The 25,220-nt window shown below is 38.4% G+C and overlaps 1 protein-coding gene across 2 annotated transcripts; it reads right to left on the bottom strand.

Moving 5' to 3' along the window:
- Positions 1-597: 597 nt before the first annotated feature.
- Positions 598-19,555, bottom strand: tert (telomerase reverse transcriptase). 2 transcript variants are annotated; one of them, XM_066715985.1, is made up of 16 exons: positions 19,238-19,555; positions 17,373-18,531; positions 16,570-16,759; positions 16,255-16,423; positions 15,783-15,962; positions 12,604-12,765; positions 11,957-12,052; positions 10,956-11,041; positions 10,557-10,670; positions 9,657-9,728; positions 8,992-9,177; positions 6,225-6,351; positions 5,661-5,722; positions 2,985-3,109; positions 2,531-2,668; positions 598-1,765 (listed from the first exon to the last, which is right to left on the bottom strand). In XM_066715985.1, exons 1-16 carry the CDS (start codon positions 19,469-19,471, stop codon positions 1,662-1,664), a joined length of 3,204 nt encoding a protein of 1,067 aa, XP_066572082.1. In that variant the 5' UTR covers positions 19,472-19,555; the 3' UTR covers positions 598-1,661. The 2 variants fall into 2 exon arrangements, with proteins under 2 accessions (XP_066572082.1, XP_066572083.1); XM_066715986.1 differs by lacking the exon at positions 2,531-2,668.
- Between the last annotated feature and the right edge of the window lie 5,665 nt (positions 19,556-25,220).

The raw sequence follows: 25,220 nt of genomic DNA, 5'->3' as shown, positions 1-25,220 counted from the left end.
AATTATTTGACTTCAGGTCCAAATTGTAAGTACAGAAAATATTACACAATGATTTTGATGATGATAGTCTACAATATGTGGTGAGTGGAATACTTAATCACTTGCAATTAAATTCCCATTTTAATTGTGTGGATTATTTCACTGCTGCCTTCATTCTATAAATGTTGTCTAAAGGGCATGATACAAAGTTATATGTACTTTCAAAATACCTAATCTAACATTGTTAAACCAGCTCAACTGCTTTAGAACTTGAAGAACTTTTCAAAAATCTGTTTTAATCTGAGGAACGACATTCAAATCTACTGCCATGTCAGCATGCAAAAGATCTCTGTGGAATAAACGTTAGAGGAAATGCATGCGGTAAGATAGACTACAAATATACAATTTCAAAGTAAGGTCTTTCCCTTTAATATAGCTCTTTTTTTTTTTTGGTGTGTATACTGTGTTACAAAGTTGAGAAAAGAAACAAAACAAAATTCACTACAAAATGTGTTCTAAACTTTTGTATAAAATAAATAAATAAATAAATAAATAAATCTCAACAATTTTTTCAATTTACAGCCATGATGGGTCAAGGAGAAACTGGGATTGAAGGACTTGAAAGACAATTTACAATTTAATAAACAAAAAATAGACAAAATACAAACACAAATACAACATGTAAATAGAACAGAGGAACAAGAATATTGAAATACTACACTCAAACGAAAAATGGATCAGTCAGATCTGCAGGGAAATACATTTTCTTTCCCCCAAGATATTTGTGGTACTAGACTTTGACACTTAGTTATTTAGTCATAAGAAGGGCTCATTGGCTGTATTCAAACAGTCGTTTTCAGCTATTTTAGGCCTTCAAGTCAGATTTTCCATATCCACATCCAGATTTTCCAGATTTATTAAGCATTAAAACTGGATTTACTAGCCACAATAAACCTTAACAAATACAAATATTTTAATACTAATAAGAAAATAGACATTTGTATCACTATTTTTCCAAGAAATACATTTATGTGCCAAATCGAAGCATAACTGCCTTGATGCAGTAACAATGTACAGTATAATGCTGTGTCCATTAAAAAAAAAAAAAAAGAAAATCAAGATAATGTCATGATTTGCAGTCAACTATACAAGGTTTGTGATACAATTACTCTGGTGATGCATTATGTAACTATCATGTTTTCCTTAAAGACCTGAAGTATCATGGAATACCCTTTCACAGTTCAAATTAGATCTGTATTTCACCCGTTTGCTATAATAATACACATAGACACAACCCCTCAAAACAAACAGACCCTTTCCCCCTTTTCACAACCATTCATTTACCAACAATTTTGATCAGCTGTCTAAGGTAAATATTGACATTAAGCCTTATCATCACTGCAATGTTGGTATACAATAGCCACAATATTTATTTATTTATTTATTTATTGATTTCCATGTTTTTCCCTGGATATTTAAGGATTTAAATTTTCAATGACTATCCCAAGTTTGAAGATTCCACTTTTTCAGAAGATAACCCAGCTAACACACAACGCTGCTACAACGTTGTGGCAACATTGTGTGTTAGCAGGGAACGGAGCACCTCTATAATTCAGCAGGAATACATGCAGGTTTACAGTACTAGTTATTTCAAGTGGTTTACTAGAGTTAACATAATGATCTTAAACTATAATGAGGGTGAAGTCTGGAGGCACAGGGGGATCAGTGACCTGTCTGATAAGATGCAATGTCTCCTTTCTGAGCTTCCTGTCCAGTCGTCGCTTACCTACAGTGAAGAGAAATTAACTCAAAGTCTGTACTATTGAAATGCATTTCATAAAAGTGTAAAGTGGATCATAACACATAAACATGGACAAGTTTCAGATTCTTTAAATACATCACAATGCAATGGTGAAGAATTCTTAAGGAGTTCCAGGTCTGATCAGACATCCTAAAAAAAGTAAAAAAATATTCATCCTCCTTACACTTCTTCTGCTCAGGTTTTCCTCTATTTATTCAGATTTGAAGTCAGATACAGTGTTTCAGAAACTGTAAGCAGCTAATCTTGGCTTATCTGAATTACTTATCTGAATCTGAAGTACGGATGTCTTTTAAAATTAAAATGTTTATACAATAAGAATGTAAATGCAAGAGCTGACCCAGACAAAACTCCTTTTATCCTGCAGGCATTAGCAAGAGATGCTGCGCCAGGCCCTTTTATACACACACCACAGCCAATTATACATTGCATTCTGGTAAAATCATAAGTTCAGTGCCAACTCCAATTAATACACCGCCTGCTATAGGCAGGCCATACTCAAGTCATATCCAGGTTTTTAAGCATTATAAATGGAATCAGTGACCCTACATGCACTTGACAAAAATATAAATGCAGAGTTACAGTTCACATAAGGAAATCAAATTGAAAATTCCTGGGATCTTTCATTTCAGCTCTTGAAACATGGTACCAACACTTTACATGTTGCATTTATATTTTTGTTTGGTGTACATAAAATAACTGACATTTGCAGATCTAGTTACAGATACCTACATGTGTTGAGGCTTCCAAGAAGGCATTTATACACGCATCTGTGCCTAGATAATTTCACAAGGAATGCACAGTAGCACAGCAGCTGCACAGCTTCATAAGGCAGAGGGCCAGAGGTATCTTTAAACCCATGGGGGATTTCTGTAAAGAAAGGGGGAAAAAAAAATATATATATATATATATATATTTACCGGTTTGAATCTTTGCAAATCTATATGAACGGAATGTACTTTCATACAACAGTGTTCTGCAATGCCATCAAGTGGTAGAGGGTTATACAGTGCATCTATGACTGAAATAGAGCTAAACTACACTACCCATCTTTCAGTTACACATTGCACACTGTAATGTTGTGCTAATTATGTCAAAATGTTTGAGCAAAATCAGTTGGCTAACAGTACTGTAAAAAATATTTTGGAAAATTCCCCATGTACTTATACAGGAGAAAATGACTCACCTTTGTTTATCAGCCTCACAGCTGAGAAGCCATAAATTGCCATTGCAGAAATCATTGTTAGAAAGAAGCTGGGATTATCGCAGACCTTCTGGCCGAATGGTAAGTTTATTACACAGGCGTGGAACCTAAGACAAGAACAGTATGTTTAACCCTCCTGTTGTATTGTGCATCATGTTGACCCATTTCAGTTTTAAATCTTAAGAGATTGACAGCTAATCTTTGTTTCTCAGTCATATTGAATGACTTTTAGAAATTTCTGGTCATGAACTCACATGGATTGCTTTGCAGACTTTATATACAAAGATGATATTGTGGGTGATTTTGATCCACAGCCTTTTGTGTGTACACATTTTCAAAGATTAAAAATGAACATGTTTCTTTGATGAATCTTTAGTGTTACTGTTGATTTTATTTGTACTGGTTCTGATTACACTTCCCTAAGTATCTGTACAAAAAGAGCATCCCTTAGTGTTCTCCCATTCACTCCTGCAGCAGCACACGGCTGACAGAGACCCTCACAAATGGGCTCCGGAAGACTGACAGTCAATTTTAACAGGTTCTAGATGGTGAGAGTGACATAGAGGAGGACATTTCAGAAACAGAAGACATTGACAATCCTGACTGACTGTGTATTTTCATCTGATGATGATTCAGAGGAAGAATCTGCCATGGCTACACCTCCATCATGAGAAGGGAAATGGAAATCTAAAGATGGAAAAATAGCTTGGTCTGCAACACCGCAATAAAGCCACAGAAGACAGTCAGCTTCCAATGTCATCATAATGGTGCCCATTGGCTTCTGGTGATATTTCACAACACTGTGGACGTGTCTGCGTATAACGCTTACGTCCTCTAAATAAACCAGCTGTGGAATCAAAGAAAATTGTACAGATGTCTGATATTCCTTGAGGAACTTGCGCGAGCCCTTATAAATCCCCAGATCCAGACGTGAGACCGGCTACCACAATCCCCTGCAGCTGCTTCCACTGTTCAGAGTGCTCAGGCTGAGTTACCCAGCCCCTCTTCCCATACAGGTGATTGCAAAAAGCATGAAAAATGTCAGATCTGTCCCAGTACCACATGTACCAAATGCAGGAAGTACATCTACAAAAAGCATAAACAACCATTCTGCCCTTCATGTGGAGTGTAAAGTAAATTAAAGGCTCAAGGGCTTACCCAAGTGTTTCTAGTAGCGATTAGCGGATTGACCAGTTTTAACAGAATCAGACTGTCACACAGGAAATGTGTTCAATTAAATGTGTGTTAAATCAGGAGTTTAAATGTTGTGTTAATACAAATAAATTCTTATATTGTACTTATATTGTATATTGTGAATGGCCAGGTGAGCCAAAACAAAAAGACTGAACAGTTTTCTTCATTACTTGACTGTTTTCAGTAGTTTTAACCACGTGGGTTAATTTGACCTGTAGCATAATGGATGTAACTGTTTTTCAGCATAATACAGTTTAATACAAAGGAACAGAGTGGAGGACAAAAGTGAGGTGAAACAAAACTTTTTTTTAAGCCAACATTTCCCACATGTTTCTGGTGTGTTGTAAACACACCACTTGAGACAAAAGATATCCACTAGGTCAGAAGCGGGAAAACTTCTGCTGCATTTGTGGCCCTCCTTCAACACAGTGAGTTGCAGGATCATCTCCAGAACATTAACATACAATAAAGAATATGTATTCATCTAATATACATATATTCACTAAAAGGGAAAAATCATAATAACATAACTGAAGTATAGTAAACTTAAAATGTTGTCACTGCATGTTGACGTTCAGTGGAAGCCACACAACTCAGAGAAACAAACTATGTATGTTTTATGCATGAACAAGTGGGCTGTACATTGCACTCCACGTGGGCACATGCTGTTGCCTACCACTGTGCTAGGTCATAAAATGTATGTAAGCATTTCCCCAACATTTGTTTGTATATTTTGTCTAAATACGATGTATAATTGAAGCATCTCCATGGTTTCCACCACGGAGGTGTCTAAAAAGGCAAGTGTGCCGAAGTGAGAATTGTAAAATAGTATATCACCCAGCACTGCCGAGGATATCAAGCTGTTACATGAAATGCTGACAGGCAATCCCGCTAACGTCAGTCCAGCTGATAATGCCGAGTATGTGGTTTTAAAGATCATTTGATACAGTTTGTCCTTGGAAGCTACTAGAATCATTAACTTAAGGGGCTGAGTCGTGTAAGAAACTCTGAATGTCTATAATCTCTGAATGTCTGATGTTTAACAGCTACTTGTTAAACATCAATCTTAGCTTAAATCAAGGCTGAAGTCCTCTGTACATTTGCACTTGAAAGCTTTATTTTGCAAGTGCAATACACACTAGCAGTCAAGGTATACATGAGGAAATGTATTTTACTTGTTTGCAGCTTATGTCCTTTCCTCAGTTTTTAATGAAGTTTAATTTCTATTGTCTCAGTCTGGAACATCAGTAATCTGTAATTTAAAGTATAAGAATAGAACCCTGTTGGGAGGCCAATTTAATACGACTACAGATTTACCTAGTCATAAAATTAACTTTCTAGTTAAATTAGCATGGCTGCTTTCAGTAAGATGTAGTAGGAGCCTTTACGGGTCAAACCAGAACAGTCATCATATAGAACATTGGGGATTTCAGTTAAATAATAACAAGGTTAAGTGAGTCATACCTGTAGGCTTGAATCAGGAATATCTTGTAAATGTTGAGGTACACAGCCTTCACACTATTGATCTGTAATGAGAGAAGTATACGTCTGTCTTCAGGAGTACTTTTGACATTAACAAGGGCTGCAGAATGTGTTACTAAGCATGTCAGACAGAGGTAATTACTGTCTGTTAACTGTCTAAGGTGAAGGACATGGTCCCAAGCCTAAAATGAGGCCTCTTCCTTAAAGTCAGGGTAAATGATCAGATTATAATGCTTGCTGTTGAAACGTTGAAACCTCCTAGTGGGTTATGTGGATGAAATGCACAGTACCAATTTCTAATTTAATCGTATTACTTCCAAATAATCTCAATAAAGACAAAGAATTCCAGTTTTCACTCTGGTGTCGTCATCTTTGGATGCCAAACTCAAGTTAAACTATCGATAAATCAGACTGAATGCAAAGAGATGTTGACAAACTGCTGCTTCATAAGTGATTATGTTCTCAAATACATAACAGATCCATAAAATGAAGCAGTGGTCATGTTAAAACCGTAACATTCCAGAATATGCCTTTAAAGACATGTACCTTCAGATCAAGGTAAATAGCGTGGCATTTCAGTTTCAGAATAGACATGAGTTTCTTCTTCATGTGCTGCCCAGGATGAGACGTGGAACCGAGGGTCAGGCTGTAGCGAATGGATACTCCAGCATAACTACAATACAAAATATTATATTATTATAAACAATAACAAATGACTACAAAGTATTACTAAATAAATGACCTAGGCAGAATTATTGTAGTATAAAGCATATTTCATGATTGAAAAGGGTTTAACCCAGTTTATATCTGGATATTAAAAATAATCCTAAAAACCAACCAATCTGAAATAGAAGGCATATACATATATCTTAGAATACTTTTTTTATCATTATTTAATAAAATCTTGACAATTATGCTAAGGTTCAGATAGCAGGGGAGAGGCTAAACTCAAAAAGGACCTTAGACCAAATGTGTCTTAGATCAATTACAAATAGATTGGGATATGGTACCATGCAAAGCCACTGTTGCTTTTAAACCAAAACATTAAACTTTGTTATGTTTAGTCTCGTCTTCAGTGTAGTAACTTCCATTTAATTAGCAACTTATTTTCCTTTTGAATTAAATAACATCAATCCTAAAACTTTATATTGATAGAGGCATCTTTCTGAATCTAACCATTTTCTGTTGCTACTGTATTTGATTTGCACCATAACCATTATGGTGATCCACATACCTTCCAACAGGTGGTAAACCATTAGTAAAATGTTAAGGTGATGTGTTGGATGGTTAACATGTTTATGATTAACATGATTAACAAGACAAATATTGACATTTATGGAAAAAATAAACAATTCCCTAATGTAACTGGAAAGAATAAGAGTTCCACACCACTACAGGGTTAATACAAATCAGAAGTAGAAAGGGAGAGGTAGTAAAAACTTTACTACACTGCTATCTTGATGTTCCATGAATAGAAGTACAGATACTTTCAAATTAAAGGTTAATCTATTGTTCATAAGGTAGTTTTAAGTCAATAAATCCCTGCGATAATTTGGTCACGATACAATATGAACATTTCTATATCACGGTCTACCTCATAATTTCATAAAGATATACCAGCAATGTAACAAATTATGATTACGCTAAAATTTATGATTTTTGCCCAATATCAACAGGTGGCAATTACGGATATTATACAATATTCCACAACAAGAAGAATGATTATAAAAACAGACAAAGATACGGCCTCTGACAGTATATTCATTGTAGTTTTTCTTGTTTGTCTTTATATTGAAAAGATATTTTAAATCCTCAGAAATTATTATTCATAAGTATTTATGTATATAAGTGTATAATTTTGTTGAAGTTACCTGCACCGCAAAGGCTGTTATTCAAACAAACTGGGATAGGTTTACTTGACATTGAAACAGCATTGTGACCTCATATATATTAAACCAGCGCTCAACCTGTATTTTCTTTCTATATCACTGATCTCTTTTCTCTGTAAATTAGGCTATAATAAGGCAGAAGCATATAACTGTACTTGACTAAAAGTCAAACTAGTGAGCCCCTCAAACTCTTATTCCGACCAGAAATAACCATGCATCACTTATCGGTTTTATTGAAATATTTGTTCAGATTATAGTATTGTATTTCATCAAGTAACACTCTCTGTCATTGTGTAGAAAATAAGATCCTGCTGGAGACGTTTTGTTAGTATGTTGCTTGGTGGAATTTGTCAGTGTGTGTGTATAAAAATAGCTAAAAATGAAGCCACATAAAAATATTGGTTTACTCAATATGAGATGCTATCACAGGGTACTACAAGTGGTATGAAAAGAGAAAAACAAGAAAGTGATTAATGGGATTGCAGGGTGCCTAACTATGGGCGCACTTCAGCATATAGTTGTCTACCCCTGTGTGGTGGGCATTTTATTTCAAATGTCAGCATATAACCTAGTCCCAGATCTCTGGACAGCTACAGGGTCTTGTAGTTTTAATTCTAGCCAAGCTTTCAATTACTTAAATGACCCAATTGTTTTGTTTAATAGGTCAAGCTTTGCATGATTCAGCCCTATTGACTAAAAATGTCTGCAAAAGCTTGAGTTATCCATTCCAGGGCTGGTGATCACCGATTAAGAGCAATAGCTGCTGACAAGTGGGTAAAAAGCTGAGATAATATTCCTTTAAATGTCAGTATGTGAACTGACAAGGCTCTTAACGGTCCCAGAGAAACTTAGCTATGGACAAACAGCAATGTTGTTTCAATTTCCAATATATAATCTATCCATCTACCCAATCTTACCAGTCACCACCACTTTTCCGGTTTAGCCCCACCTCTAAGGAGTCAGGAAACCAACTAGAATCTCATCGTGATCTGCAAGCTGCAGGATACATACTGAATTCTGAACACAGCCACATGGTAGGTATTTTTAGCATCATTTAGTGGGAATAAGTAATCGTAAATCTATTACAGAATTTGGATAACTTATATTGTGCTCCAGCTATCTCTTCTCACGCTTTCATTTGAAAGAGATTAAAGTTCATAGGATAAGTTCATGAATTGATAAACCCAGGACATTTACTCACTCCCTACCAAAGTGATAAATGTTTAACAGCCTGAAACAGAGATTATGGTATCAGTCAGGCACCTTCATTACAATCTTAGTTTCTTCTGGTACTTACTATTGTGCAACAGTCATTAGGTAATACCAACTTCTCCAGAGATTGCAGAGAAATATCAAAATCTGTGCCTAGGAACTTCAGGCAAATGTTTTGCGGTTTCTAACTAGTGCCAGCTAGTATTCCCTACCTTCTGTAGTCATAGTAGATGTCAAGTGAACTAGTGTCCATTAGAAGGCCACACCAAGGAAACAGGCATGCTGGTGGCAACTGTTTGACCCCAGAGCAGTTTGGAATGTCATCAATGGGGAAGTTGATTACAGTCTTGTGAGGGTTAATGAAGCAGCCATACTCCGGTACCCCTGCTGCAAGTATTCTGAGAGAAGAAGTTAGATAATACGGTAGAAACAGCTCACTTACTACATTTATAAAGAAGGACAAACTCTCCAGTCACTCTCCATCACATAGCACTAAGGTCAATGGCCCAGAGACACCAGTGTCAATATGGAACAACAGGGTAATCCAAATGCAATACCCCATGGCCATACAAAACAAGGCAGACTCCTATTGTAATTGATAAAATCATACATTCATTTGTTTTATTTTCTCAGATTTGTATGATATGATATTAATTAAATGATTCATTTATGAAAATGTTTTGTCTTTTCAAACTGTACATTTGTTTGGTTAACAACAGAATAACTAAGTCTATTCAAAAGTAAGCAATCAGATCAAGTACAGTAGACACAATATTACACTTTGAAAGTGCAACACAATTCATAAACACCATTTCCCAAAATACTTTCCCTGCTTTCCCCCACCAGTAACAGTGTAATTGCCATTTAGATGTCATACCTGAGAAAGGTCTGTGCTTTGGATAGGTGTGGAGTGATGAGCAAAAAGTCATCTATCAATCTCAACATACACCTGAAATGAATGTCAAATTAGGAAAAGGACAGCTTTTGAGTATTGGATTCAACCGGTAAAAATGTATTTAATCAAAACCATTTGATAGAATTATTTGGTGCAGTTATACTAACACAATGAACAGACTGCACACACAGGTTGTAAGTCTCTGCAGTGCCAGGATTCTGAATCTTTATACTAGTCCTCTCAGTGATAATGACTTCTGAAAGTAGGACAATGCCATCTGCTGGTTACAACTGATGTGCACTGGAAATAAATAACTACCTAACAGTAGGCTTCAATTCGTATCACAGCAATACTCTTTGTCCTTGAGAGACCAGATCATGTAGTGTCATAGATAACTTAAGAATCACAACTGGCTAGACATACATTAAGGAGTCATTTAAAGTAATAACTTCAATTAAGTGTAGCCTGAGCTGAATGAAAAGAAGACTCAGAAGAGTGATATAGGCACAGAGATGGTATCATAACAATCATATTATAGATCTAACATCCCATCCATCTTTGCTTATCCTGGTTGTGGGGAAGCTGGAGCTGATCCTGACAGGCGTGCACCATCGCTGGGCAACACACACACACACCAATTTAGTGAGGCCAATTAACCTAATTGGCATATCTTTGGATGGTGGGAGGAAACTGGAGTGAACATGCAAACTCCACACAGACAGGCCCCCAAGTCTAGACTCGAACCCGGGACCCCGGAGCTGTGAGGCACCAGCGCTAAGCACTGCGCCACCATGCCGCCCTATAGATGTAAAATCTGAAAATACTTAAAAACAAGATAAAGGATTATAACTAAAGAAATATAATGATTCTCTACAGCTGTACCCATCTTCCTTCACTCCTTTGAGAAGTCTGTTTTCCATATCTCCATAGCACAGACTGCACAGCAGAGTAGACACTATGGAGCCCTGGGGGATGCCACAACACTGCCGGTAGGTGCTAGAAATAATCAGAATACCAATCAGCACTGTCAGTTGTCACCACCTGACAGCATCAAGTTCCATTACTGAGCAAATTCATACAGAATACTTGGTACAAAGAATTGAAATATCTATATGTATATCATATGCTGTTACCACACCGAAGATGCACACAAACCTCTACATGTACAAGGCATATACACTCTCATTCCATTATTGTACCGGGACCAATTTCATACATACAGGATTTTTTTACATTTAATTTCTATCCAAATACTTTTATTTAGAAAGTATTTGGTCTTACTTTTTCCCAATCTGAAGTACACTGTTCTCAAGCATCTCCTTGAAGAATTTAAGCAGATTGCAACCAAATACATCAGTTGAAAGGCCCTGCAATAAAGATAAATGGTATACAAAACATCATAATACAAAATAGAGGATGTTAAAACTTTGGTAATTTTGTAGTGAATTAAAGAGCAAGTAGAGTTATAGGATATAGGGATAGATGTAATAAAGGAAGGGGCACATTGTAGTTACAAACGTGTCACAAATGAGTCCGAAATGTCAGGTGACATTTATTTAAAAACTGTTTTGTGGAAATAATTTGTCTTTGCGGTAATGCCGTTGATGAATACTAAATGTGGTAGAGATTGCTCAATTGAGAATTATTAAAATGAGATGTACAAAAGCTGCAAGCCTTAACGACACTTACAATTGCGTCATTTAGCAAAGAACTTTGGAAAGCACGTTTTAAACAGTCGCTACAGCAATCCTTTCAATGTAAATGGAAAAACACTGTAACCCTGTTGTAAGAAGATAGTGGCTATGCTTGACATCCATGGATACCGACACCGGTATTGAATCTGATTTCACCTACACAGAGGAGCGCATTATCCAGGCACATATAAGGACCAGGGAAGTGATTGAGTGAACCTTCGGTGTGCTCAAGACCAAGCTGGAGCTGTGTTGTCAGCTATGCACAATTCAGCTTCTGCAATTGCTTTCTTAAAATATCGCAAATCTCTTTCAACACTTCTCACAAGAAGGTGTTGTTCAATATATTTAAATCATTATTTTTCATTAACATATTTTCTCTTAGTACAGGATAGGATATTTTACTTTGCAACTGTGCACAACAAAGGCGCTACGTGCTGTATGTTAGCAATGCAATTTCTTAGTACACCTGCCCATAATGTCATACATCTCCATGTCTTCACACTGATCATTCCCTGTACAAAACGGAACAAATAGAATTTAACAAATAGCTTATATTAATGGGGGGATTAAAAGATGCCAGAATCTTACCTGTTCAACCAGTATTGCATTCCGCAAATTGGTTTCTTCTTGCTGTGCAGCTGTAAATGACCTCATGTTTGGCAACAATTCGCCCAACGTTGTGGCCTTAAAAGAAAATGTGCCTTTATTTACTGAAAATATGGGTCCTGGAATTGTAGCAAGGTTACCAAAACCTGCAAATGCCTTATTATAAGATTGATCCATGTCTTAACCCATACTAGTGTGCCAAAATCTAAACTTAAATGCTCCAATTTCAAGGTAATTATTCAGTTGTTACAGAAAACAAGATGCATGAATGGAAAACCAAAAAAGCAAAAACATATTTTAAAAAGATCCATTCATCGTCAAGAGATGTACTTTGGCTTCAAACCTTCAAAGGAGAAACTGTGAAATAATACTACCGACTTGAAGCCCAGATATGAAAATCAAAATAAACATATTAATGATATTTTGTCTTTATTTGGGTATTTGTATGCATTCTTTGTAAGAACTATATAGGATTTATCATAATCATGCTCACTCTGCTACATTCTATATAAATTAATCTAAACTCTTTATCAGCAGCATCTGTATGAATAAAGCCATTCAACTTCAACTGTCAGGCAATCTGGGTTCTGAATGTTGCATACATCAAAATAAAACAATGTATACTTTACATGTCTTTTGAATGATTTTCTCAGCCCTTCATTGGTGTCAGGCCAGATCTGGGCATACCGCCTGATGCTGTACTCCTCATCCATTACAGGAGATAAAATGTCAGACACTATGTCCAACAGTTTGTCATGTGGGAGATTGTCAAAAGCACTGGCTACATCAACCTGTATTAGAAGATGAAAACAGGATCAGTGTGGTGTGAGCAGATATAAATTGAAGTTTGTGTAATAAAGTGTAAACAAATACATTCCTGGTAAGGCTTCTTAAACTCTTGGCATTTTAAATATCTAATTCAACTGTATTCATTCATCAGTGGTTATAAATTATGTATATATAAGTGCATTAAATATTTCTTGCAAAATTGAACAGTAAAACTTTTTTGACTGATTTACGTTTGATAGGTAATCCAATATATTTAAAAAAAAATGTAGGTGAAGACAGTTTGCCTATCAAAACGTAAGGTCTTTTTTCAGCTTGTCTGTGTTGGGAAATTGTATGAAATCTGTGAAATACAGCCATTGATTTTCAAGTCAAGTGAATAACCTGAAATGGTACAAACTGCCAGAGGTTATAAAAAAAATAAAAAAATAAAAATAGGTTACCAAAAACTGAAAAATAATGTACATTTCAGAGTTAGAAAATAATTGCCTTTTTCAGGGAACAATTAATGGTTTAACAACTTATAGCTGTTCTGCAGCATTGGGAGTAAATTATGATGCTAACAATTCCTACTGGTGTCCCAACTTTTGTTGATTACTATAATGATTCAGAGGACAGCTGAGGTGGACCCAAGTGCAAGCTCTTAGACAGAGGAGGCACGGCTGACAAAGCAAAGGGGATGTCCAAAAGACGAGGTATAAAGACAGTCCAGGGGTCAATAGATCTGGCAAACAGGCTGAAACAGGTAATCCTGGGGTAGTCAAAAAGGCAAAGGGAAAAGGTCAGAAACAATAAAAGTCAAAAGCCAGAGGGACCGCTTAGAAATGCAACAATGAATGAGACAAGACTTAGCAGAGAGTGAAGGGCAAACAGGGGTTTAAGTGCTGGGCAGAGTGGAGTCAGTGGAGCTGGTGAAGAGAGGAAGAACCAATGAGTGAAAAGGGTTAGCAGAACAAGTGCACATGGAAGGTAGGAATGTTAATTGGATAATTGCAGGGTTACTATTCAGGGGATGAACAGGGGAACTGTGGCTGACAGGTGTGACAATTACTTACAAACCCTCTGTCTGTTACTACACCCTCTTATCTGGACAGTATTGTACTGCAGGAAGTAGTATATTGCTATCATAATGGTGAGAAAATGGCAATTAACAAAGGAAGACAGACATACCATTATAACCCTTAAAAGTGTCAGTAAGTACTAGCGTTTCCAAAACCGGGAGAAATTTCCAGGCCCGGGTTTTTGGAGTTTATAAACCTACAAACCCAGGATCCCTGGGGCACCCAGGCTTGATGACAAATCATTTCATAGGCATATAAATATGAAAAATAAGCAATATGGAAACAAAAATAAGTACATAAAAAACACTAAGCTCACTAGCTTTTCCACTGCCTGCCTGCCTGCAGTCTGATAGGTGCCCTTTTTGTGAAGAGCGGGAGCCTGTGTTTCATTGTTTTTTATATTGCACCTGCCTACAGCCTCTCTTGAGTGCAGTCAGTAGAGTTTTAACTGGTCTTCAACTGGTTTTTAACTATTCTGTTTTTTTATATGGTGGTTGGGGTGGGAAGGAGCTGTGTGGGAGACAGCGGCTCGCTACTTTCACATTGGGGCAGGACAAAATGGCCATTTACAAGTCCAGAAAAACGAAAGTTAGTACCAGTGTTGAGCAGAATCTTGTTGCGCTTTTCAAACGTTTTATTAAGGCCAGGATTTTACTTGATTATAGGTTTTATACACTTAACAAGGACCTTGAAACTTTAGTCGATTGTGGTACACAGATGATGCACTATGCACCCTTAGAGAGCGGGAACTTGTCTTTATGTTACCATTTTAAGTTTTTTTAGGTTGTTTAATATGGTATAATTGTTTTTCTGATTGTTTCATGGTTCCTTGGTGTTTGTTTCAACAGTGTTTTATAAAACTCAAACACTATCTCTCTCTCAATTGCGATTATCAACATGGCGTGCGCGTACCTTGCAGGCCCACGCCTCACCCTGTCACCCACTGTTGGACACATAAAAAATAAAACATTTTTTGTCAACCCCATTTTTATACACATGCAAAACCCGGGCTTGCGGGGTAGAGAAATCGCCCAGGTTGCCCGGGTTTTCGGTGCCCCAGGGTCTGGCAGATGCAAAGCCACAACAGAATCAGAAGACAAGTTTCTGAGAGTCAACAGCTCGCGTGAGAGGTGGCTCACAGGACAACCGCTTCAAGCACAGCTTAACACTGGTCGAAGTAAGCAAGTCTCAGTTTCATCTGTGAAGAGAAGACTTCGAGCTGCAGGTTTGACAGGTCGAGAGGCAGTAAGAAAGCCATTGCTAAGATGGCAAAATAAGAAAAAGAGGCTTGCCTGGGCCATGAGGCACCAATAATGGACTATTGAAGACCGGAAGAAGGTCTTATGGACCGATTAATCAAAATGTGAAATCTTCGGTTCATCACACAGGGTTTTTGTACGCTGTCGAGTAGGCGAAAGGATGGTTCCTCAGTGTGTGACACCAACTGTCAAACATGGAGGAGGAAGCGTGATGGTCTGGGGCGCTTTTCCTGGATTGAGTTGGCGACTTGCACAGACTACCAGAACTACCTTAGAAGAAAAGAACAAGACAGTAGGCTTCAAATCATGGAATGGCCAGCACAGTCTCCAGACTTAAACCCCATCGAGCTGGTTTGGGATAAACTGGACAGAAGGGTGAAAGCAAAGGAACCTGCAAGTGCAACACAATTGTGGGAACTTCTGCAACAGTGTTGGGAAGAACTTTCCAAAAAATATTTGATTTCCATTGTAGAAAGAACGAAAGAAAGTGTGTTCGGTGGCTACTTTAACAAGTCAAAAATTTAGATTAAATTTTGTGAAACAAAACGATTCCATTATTTATTTTTTATCTCCAATTGTTTATATGTTCTATGCTTTAATTTCAGACTACACTGAGACATTAAATTGTGTAAATTTCAATAAAAACTGGAATAATTGAGGTGTTCTAAACTTTTGACCAGTAGTGTAAACAGCAACTCATACCTTTACAAAGTACTGTGGACATGCAGATGAATCCTGAGCCTTCTTGGTCTTCTCTGCATACTTTCCCAGAACTCTGTAAATGTCTTGTATACCAAACAGCGAAGAACCTAGCAGCGAGGGCCTCTTCTTCACATTGACATTGAGGACATCATAGAGGTTTCTGAGCTGTATGTTCAAGGACTAAATGGAATAATAAATACATTAATTTCTCACACATTACAAAATACTTTTGAACATCAATTTTAAACCCTAAAAAGCCCACAGATAGGTATATGGCGATTGCATTCCTCTTAGGAGAACTGACAGTTAGGCTAATCTGTATAAGCATATGCTTATAATGAACTCATAAAAGAGGAAGAGAGACAAAGACTTAGAGGGATATGATTCTACCATAATTTTAACTTACCAAAATATGTAAATAAATAAATCCACATATGTATTAAAAAAAAAAAAAAAAACATTCACAAAAAACCTTTTTCCATCTGCTCTGCTCACTGATCGAGTCCCTCGTTCTACCCATTTTAACAATAGGCCGCATTCCATCTGGCTTTGGGATGAAACGTACTTTCAGCACTGGAGTTTTGTGCTTTCTGAGTTCCTCTGGGCTTACAAGCTCAAATTTTCCTTTCAACAAGTATTTGCTGTAAGAAAAAAATAAACAAATAAAGAAAGGTTGCCAATGAAAATGTTTCAGTCACATAATATAAAATTAATGAATTAGTATATCAGTACATTAACACATGTATTGCTGTTTGCCATAATCTGAACAAAAGGTAGAAATGGGTACCCAAAGGCAATGCTCTGCAGTCTTCTCCACACCCAGGTCTTGTAGAATCTGAGGGCATTTTTTTGTCCAGCACTCTCCGTGGCAAAAAAAAAGGACTTCAATAACCCAACCACATAGGACTCCAAAACCCAGGATAAAAACTGTCCCAATATCCTCTCACGGCTACGGTGTTCAATGGCAGGGCAAGAAGCTTGGGACACAAACAACAACAGAAACAAGACAACAAACAGTAAAGTTATGCATATTTCAAATGAATCTCTCCTGAACACAAAGAATGCATTTCCAAATCATTCATCTTTACTGTTAATTTCAAAGACAGCACGGCAACAGTGAAGTTCACTCCACTGTAGCATATTTTAAACTGGATTAAGAAGTCTAGTCTAATTGCAATACATGTAAATTATTTCTCACGCCACTGTAAGGGGGTATGAAGATGCAAAGGCTGTTTATGTGTTAGTTTCAGTAGTGGCACAAAATTAAATGGGTAAGGTGGAATTACACCAGCTGTTTCTAGACAAATCCTTACGGTTTATAATTGTATATGACACTGCAGCCAAAGAAATTCTTATTGTCATGACCTGTTTTAAATTATTTAGCCAAAAGGAGCATGACTTTATTTATAAAATACACACATAAAACAACAAATAAAAATAACAATCAATGCAAAAGAATATTGACTAAGAACGTAGACACTCAGATCTCATGTCAGTGCTTTTCACCTTAGACCCGATTATTTTAGTTTGGTACGAAATTGAAAGAACAAATATGAATAAATACCCTAATGAGAGTTTCGGGTTTCTTACCATTTTTGTTTAATTTTAGCCAGTCGCAATCATTAACCCTCATCTTCCACAAAACTTCCAACAGCGTCAACGTGTCAAACTTCCCCATGAGTAGAAACTTCTTCAAGTTCACGAGGAAGCGGCTTCGATTGTGGTTAGAACCCCACAGTTCGTGTGGGAAGACAACATGTAAGCACTCCCTAACAAACATATACACCTGGAAGGGGCTGCTATACTGCCTGAGAAGCGCATTAAAGTCACGTTCCTGGTCGCTTGAGTCCGAGCTTGCTCGGTGTTCAGGAACCCGTCGAAAGCCATCGGAGCAATTCTTCCTCAGCAGCCGAACATAGCTACACTTCTTATGTTTCGTTAGTAACTGAGCGAAGATGCCAAGCATGTTGCGGAAGCGTTTCGGTAAACTCTTTTTGCCAAAGCTCTCTCCCTGCAAAAATATGTCTTTCACAAGGCCCTCTGCAGTTAAGCTGGTCTGCGTCTCAGTTTCCAACCCATTCCATTGTTTCTTCTGTCCTTTGGTAAAAATTAAAGACTTGACACGTCGGCCAGAGTACAACATGCAGTGCATTTTGAATAAAACAGACAAAGGGGAAGCTGCGTGTTTTGGGGCTTTTGGAGGTGTTGTTTTAGTCTCCACAGTAGCAAGCTCAGGATCCATCTTAAACTTTTTGGCTGGGGGGCTTCCGAGGTCACTTTTACTGGTACGTTTAGATGCCCTACTTTTCAGACTTCTCCTTGGCCCTTGTCTTGACTTCTTCTTATGCTTTTTGTAGAAATTCAATTTTGTTTTAGCCAGCATCAAAAGAATATTAGATCTGCTTTGTGGTGACCTCAACCTGGCACATTTAAATGAGTAATGAGTCCCAGGGGAGAATGCATCATACACAGGAACCCCAGAAACTTGAAACATGCAGGAGGGGGGCACCGCAGTGAAGAGCGCACAGCATTCCAAAAGATGCTTCATCACAGCAGTGCCCAGTCGTCTCAGTAACATGTTCCACAGGGGGCTGCTGCTGACTGCAGAGGTGCTGTGGCCTAGCTGGTATGACAAGCTGGACGCACTGCTTTCTCCAACACTGGCAAGTCCATGGGCCAACACATTCCTCTTCCTTTTATCACAGATGTTCTTCAGTGTGTAGGTGACCTGATCTTTTAGGGTACTAAGCTAAAAAGGAAACGTGAAATAGTCTTAATTAAGGTAACTGAGTAAAATGTAAAATAATTGATATTTTGAAACGTCAAGATTTCAACTTTTAAGTTTCAAGCAATTTGTGTAATGTATGTATGCAAGCTTTAATAATCACTTTCCATTTAAATAGTGGAATTGTTTTCTGCTCTGATGCTCCCAGGCTGTGGAACACACTGCTGCGATTTGTGATTATTTTATTGTTACCGTTTCTTTACTGTTTTTACTGTACATTGTTTTCTTTTCGCCTTTGTAAAGCCTTTCATGGTATTCAGTTGTGAAAGGCGCGATATACAATAAAGGTTATTATTAAAAGCAGCTATGTTGCATATTTAAATCTAAATCATTACATAATTATTACTAATAGTAATACTGAATATTGTAGGTCCTGGTTTGTGATTATTATTATTATTATTATTTTGGTTGGTGCACTTCAAAACGTGTTCTTCAAAGCCAATAAAGAGGCTTTCGGATTTCCTAAATGATGGCTCGTATTTTCAGTCATTACTTCAGTTATAAAATACAGCCCTATGCACATATAATTATATACAATTAAACGGAGAAAATAAGTGCTCTAGACTCTTATCTTAGGATACGATGCATGTTTCATGCCAATATGTCCCGGGTAAAAAGGTTGTTACTAAGGCACACATTTATCTAGACGACACAATTTTACTTAACCTACCTGTTCAAAACTGGCAGGTTGAACCAAAGGTTTACTGTCGGCTGACCTGCAGACAATGATGTTTGCAATGAACTTCTTGTATTTGTCGCCGTCTGTTTTAGACACCAAGGGTTGCCTATTGCCTTCTACAAAACGAACACTGGCAATGTACTCCTGTAGCGTCTGCACATGTGAATACAGAGATCTCAATATCCCCAATACTTGCTCAAAATCTTGATGCTGTGTAATAGACATGATGCTACAAAAAAGTACATTCGTTGTGAACACCCTCTACCACACACTGTTAATCACTACACGCATGCATGCATGCATCGGCAGTGTGCTGTCTGTCTGCTGGCAGCAGAAGCTTGGTCCAATCGTCCAACTGTGTGGGGATATTTTAACCAATCAAAACACAGCTCCTACAGAGGCGGTAATTTATACTCGAATATAATTGGTCAACAAAAATGGTAACCTGTTGTATAATACCGAAAATAAGCGCCATATTTATCGTAAATTAATCGAGTGAGGCAGTAGAGGGAGCCCCCATGGATGAAACATGAGCAGTCCGGAGTCTCTTCATGAGCAACAAGTGCACAACTAAGGGGCTCTTAACAATGCTGGCCTTGCTAGAACAGTAACAATCTGAACAGCGCATGCGATTCTTTCCGTGGAAATACGGTATGTTAATCCTCCCATGATTATCAAGATTGCATGCTTGATTTTATATGGGTAGTAGCACTTCAAATTAAATTGTTCATTTGTGTTTCATTTGACCTACTAATATACAATGGGAAATGTACAAAATAATGTTTGAATTAATAATGCAGACCTCTATCAAAGGTCTATATAGTCAGCCTCTTAATGAGAAGTTGGAGGCGGGGCATGCCCAGAATGAAGGCAGAATGGTATGAGCTCTCGGACACTCTTCTGTATCATAAGACAGCTGAAGACACACCAAGTCTTGAGACCAATGATCCTGGCTCTCCGACCCCCTTGCCTTCATTATTATTAAATATGGACATCCATTGAGTACAATGAGCTTAAAACATGTTGAAAACAAAAAACAATCTGCCTGGATTATTGTGTGAAAATGTGGAAGGTACCACCTGCATTTAACATGGTAAAATAAATACGATTCAGTGAACTGTCCTACACATCTGAAGTAAAGTCAGCTAGCAAATATTGGCATAAAGAGCAGGATTGAAGTGGCATGTCACAGTTCACCTTACCCTGTCTTTGCAGACCTTTAGGGCAGAACAGATGAGCAGACATGCCGATTTCTCCTTCTATATGCAGAACTTTGTTTCATGAGACTGATATTTGTGTATTGACTCTGGACTACTCAGCAGAGTATTGAGAAGTATGGCTCCCTGATTTTGGTGAACTCCACGGGTGCAGACACTGGAGAGCACACTTGTTACCCCATGTACTGCGAGGGCACAGACTGCAGGAAGGAGTATGACAGAGCCGCCAGAGTCTTTGTCTTCTTTCCAGGTAACACCCTGCCATTGCAGTCCATACATATTGTGATAAAAACAGAATAAGGCTACCTCATTATTGTGCAAAATGAAAGTGGGAATGTATTTTGCAATTATTAATTGCTGATTAGTTGTTGTTGTTTAGAATTGCAAAGGTAACCAGCTTAAAAACTGATCCTTCCATGAGCAATAGACTGTAGAATGGAAGTCTCTCAGAGCATCGGTTTGAAGCTATATAGCAGGGGTTCCCAAAGTGCGGCCCGGGGTCCAAATGCAGTGTGGCCCCCCAAAGCCAACCTTCAACCACCCCCTTTCTGAACCTTTACTATATTTTTATGCTTTCTGAACATTTCCTGTTACAAATTGCACATGTAATTTGGGGGAAAATAATATAACAACAATTCAAGTTCTTAAATGTTCCCTAACAGAAATGTATAGAAAATAAAAAGGTATGATTTGGGACATTTCGTTTTCATCGGTGGTTAATTTTCTACTGTGGAACCTCTGGAAACCACCACCAGACATTGGGAACCCCTGCTATACAGGCATTGGTTTTCACTCGCAATGTTACACTGCCATCTAGTGGACTTATATATTATTATTTAAGACAATTCAATCACCGTTTGAAAGTTGGCCTCCTATAACAGTACATTTTGAGGAAATTAAGCATGCTTTGTTTACGCATTGATATTCCTATCAAATACTGAGTAAATCTGAGCACAAATGAATACTGCAAGAAATTATTTATATATATTTTTAAGTTACTAATAATGGCAGTACTGGTGTCTGGCCTTTGCTCTCAGATTTCCAGGAGCTGCTTGTACCATCAGTAGGTGATTATGAAGTAGTGTCGTTGCACACAAACTGGCTGATGAAACTGCCCTGTCAGGTGACTTTACATCGCAGGTTTCTCCTCAAGGGAGTGAAAGTGGACAAGATATCCTCCGACATAGAGATGGGCTTCACCTTCCATCTACCCAGACATCTCATGCTGGCTCCCTTTACTGCATGGGAAGATGCCAGGGCCTCTGCCAGTAATACACCAAATACATGCTCCTTTATGTGAACTGTAAGTGATAGGTCCAGGGAAAATTGGAGAACTGTTTTTTCTTGAATGCCCCATGCAGTCCACAAAGGGTTTAAGATTGATCATGAATACATTGTTTCAGAAAAATATGTAATGCCACACCTTATAGTGCTGACAAAGCACTTCTCTTCACCGTCTCCTATTATCCAGGCCTCGTCTGGCTCGGTCTGCATGGGGGGTGGGACCTGCTCAGTACAGGGTGCAGTTGATGTTGCTATTGAATTCACTTGGGAATACCCAGTGCAAAGGTTAACTCTCTTTAAACCCTATCAAATTCAGTTATGGGACTGATTTAAGTTAGATGATTACATAACACCCCTTAGCTTTAATAACAAATCGAACAATTTCCTTTGAGACTCAAGAGTGGCTGATAACACAGGGAGTAAAATCTGCCTCTTGCGGATCATTATTAAAATAGCCTAACCCACTGGCAATCCCTGCACGTGCAGATCGGCAGGCCACTGGACGCTCAGGACAGAACAACCCCCCCCCACCACATACACACACACACACAGTGTAATTTCATACTGACTGAGTAAGTCACTGCTGGCCACTGAGATGTCATGGGTAACCAGCCAACCAGGTGAGAGAAAGGAAGCGACAGAGCATGTGTGCTCTGTGATGTCATTAGTGAATAGCCTGTATTCTGATTTTTGCATCTGATTATAATAAATTGGAATGTTACAATTCCTTGTTAGTTGCTTTTTTTACAAAATAAACAATTTCAAAAGTGCTTTATTCTGTCTTGTACTGTTGGTTCTTCTATTAGACGTGATTAGTACAAGGAGACAAAACTTTTGACTTGGAATTATAACTGTAAAGTTGTAATAAAGTTGTATTGTTAGCCCTTCACATACCTGATGGTATGTAACCAATCAGTATATTTCAATTATTTATCTCTGCACATGCATGTAAAATATACACCAATCAGCCATAACATTATGACCACCTGCCTAATATTGTGTAGGTCCCCCTTTTGCCGCCAAAACAGCCCTGACCTGTCGAGGCATGGACTCCACTAGACCTCTGAGGGTGTGCTGTGGTATCTGGCACCAAGACGTTAGCAGCAGATCCTTTAAGTCCTGTAAGTTGCGAGGTGGGGCCTCCATGGATTGGACTTGTTTGTCCAGCACATCCCACAGATGCTCGATTGGATTGAGATCTGGGGAATTTGGAGGCCAAGTCAACACCTTGAACTCGTGATTCATCAGACCAGGCCACCTTCTTCCATTGCTCCATGGTCCAGTTCTGATCCTCACGTGCCCATTGTATGCGCTTTCGGTAGTGGACAGGGGTCACAATGGGCACCCTGACTGGTCTGTGGCTACGCAGCCCCATACGCAACAAACTGCGATGCACTGTGTGTTGACACCTTTCTATCAGCACCAGCATTCACTTTTTCAGCAATTTGAGCTACAGTAGCTCGTCTGTTGGATTGGACCACACAGGCCAGCCTTTGCTCCCCACGTGCATCAATGAGCCTTGGCCGCACATGACCCTGTCACCGGTTCACCGCTTCACCGCTTTTCCTTCCTTGGACCACTTTTGATAAGTACTGACCACTGCAGACTGGGAACACCCCACAAGAGCTGCAGTTTTGGAGATGCTCTGACCGAGTCATCTAGCCATCACAATTTAGCCCTTGTCAAAGTCACTCAGATCCTTACGCTTGCCCATTTTTCCTGCTTCTAACACATCAACTTTGAGGACAAAATGTTCACTTGCTGCCTAATATATCCCACCCACTGATAGGTGCCATGATAACGAGATTATCAGTGTTACTCACTTCACCTATCAGTGGTCATAATGTTATGGCGGTGTATCTTGTTACAAAGCTCTGAATGATTGTAATACCTGTAATGCATCTAATGTACTGTAACCATAGGAAGCCGAGCTGTGGCATGACGGACACAGATTCTCTTCTACCTGGTAATTGTCGACTACGCCACTTTCGGAATTTCCCAATGCAATTCCCCAATGCAGCCCCCCCCCCCCCCCCAAACAAATAAGAGTAAGCAGAGATGTGCAAATGAAAGACAGTAACAGTTTATTTCATATATAATAGGACTAGTTAAAAGTATTCAAAACCGATTACCAGGGGGCGACCAACACGCGCTTCAGCCTAACCAAAGTAATACATGACAAGTCAAATTACATTAATTAAACCCAGAACCAGTGTATAAATATATATATGAACTATAAGAAAATCACTGCACACATACTTTAAAAAAATATATATATATAAAGTGAAAGAAAAATCAACTCAGAAAAATATATAAAAACAAACTATAACCCAATCACTTGTCCACTGTAACAAATTAAAGCTGATTACGTTCCATCGCCCCTAACATTCAAACAACCATAAAACAAAGTTACATAAAATAAAATAAAATACGTAGAAAACAGCAGCTGACTCTCTCCTTCTGAAAGATATAAAAACCACATTTAAAATGTCACCATGGTGACCAGAACAATACCTCAGGGAGTTCAACTCCGCCCACATTACCATGGCGATGGATAACATTTACTCCGGGATACCGCTTACCCTACCCCACACCCATAAAATTAAAAATTAAAAATTAAAAATTAAAATTATAGACTGATCATTTCTTTGTCAGTGGGCAAACATGCATAATCAGCAGGGGATCAAATACTTTTTTCCCTCACTGTATATGTATGTATATATATATATATATATATATATATAATTTGGTGCAACTCTAAATAAATTAGCATTAAATTAGCACTTTGGTCTCTTTGGTGTTACTTAAGGTAGTGAATGGAGTGCAGTACACCTTGTGGATTTGGTAACAGCTCAACAACAAAATACATTCTGATGCGGAGAATATATTCACGACATTCCTATGTTATTTATTTATGCAAAGGCTGAATTTTAGATTCTTGATTAACTCTTCTCCCCCCCCCCCCGCTCTCTCTTCTGCAGGGGGCAGAAGGAATGTCATTGTGGCCTCAAGGAATTTGATTGTTTGGCTGTGTTGGGAAAAGGCGCATTTGGAAAGGTATATCCCAGTCATCTGAGTCACCATTGTTGTAATGTGGTGCAGCTCCAAATTATCAGTAATTTTCATCCATCCATCCATTTTCAAAACTGCTTGTCCTGGTTAGAGCCAACTAGAGCCAATCCTGGCAGGCATAGGGCATAAGGCAGGGATACACCCAGGACAGACAACACACACACACACTGGGCAATTTACCTTGGCCAATCAACCTAACCTGCATGTCTTTGGAGAGTGGGAGGAAACAAGAGTGCCTGGAGAAAACCCACACAGACACAGCAAGAACATGCAAACTCCACACCCTGAGCCAAGACTTAAACCCGGGACCCCTGGCGCTGTGAGGCAGCAGTGCTAACCACCACGCCACCCCTATGTGACACCACTTTTCCTAAAATCAGTGGACACTTTTGAACCGACGT

This window comes from Amia ocellicauda, chromosome 10, assembly GCF_036373705.1.
Source record: "Amia ocellicauda isolate fAmiCal2 chromosome 10, fAmiCal2.hap1, whole genome shotgun sequence".
Classification (NCBI taxonomy): domain Eukaryota; kingdom Metazoa; phylum Chordata; class Actinopteri; order Amiiformes; family Amiidae; genus Amia; species Amia ocellicauda.
This window is presented reverse-complemented; position numbering and strand designations above follow the sequence as displayed.

Excerpts from the sequence above, each read along its gene's own strand:
- tert (XM_066715985.1), bottom strand. The coding sequence starts at position 19,471 with ATGTCTATTACACAGCATCAAGATTTTGAGCAAGTATTGGGGATATTG. Across the intron at positions 16,424-16,569 it reads CTGCAGAGCATTGCCTTTGG|CAAATACTTGTTGAAAGGAA; the intron begins GTACCCATTTCT and ends TTTTTCTTACAG. Across the intron at positions 9,729-10,556 it reads AAAGGAGTGAAGGAAGATGG|GTGTATGTTGAGATTGATAG; the intron begins GTACAGCTGTAG and ends CATTCATTTCAG.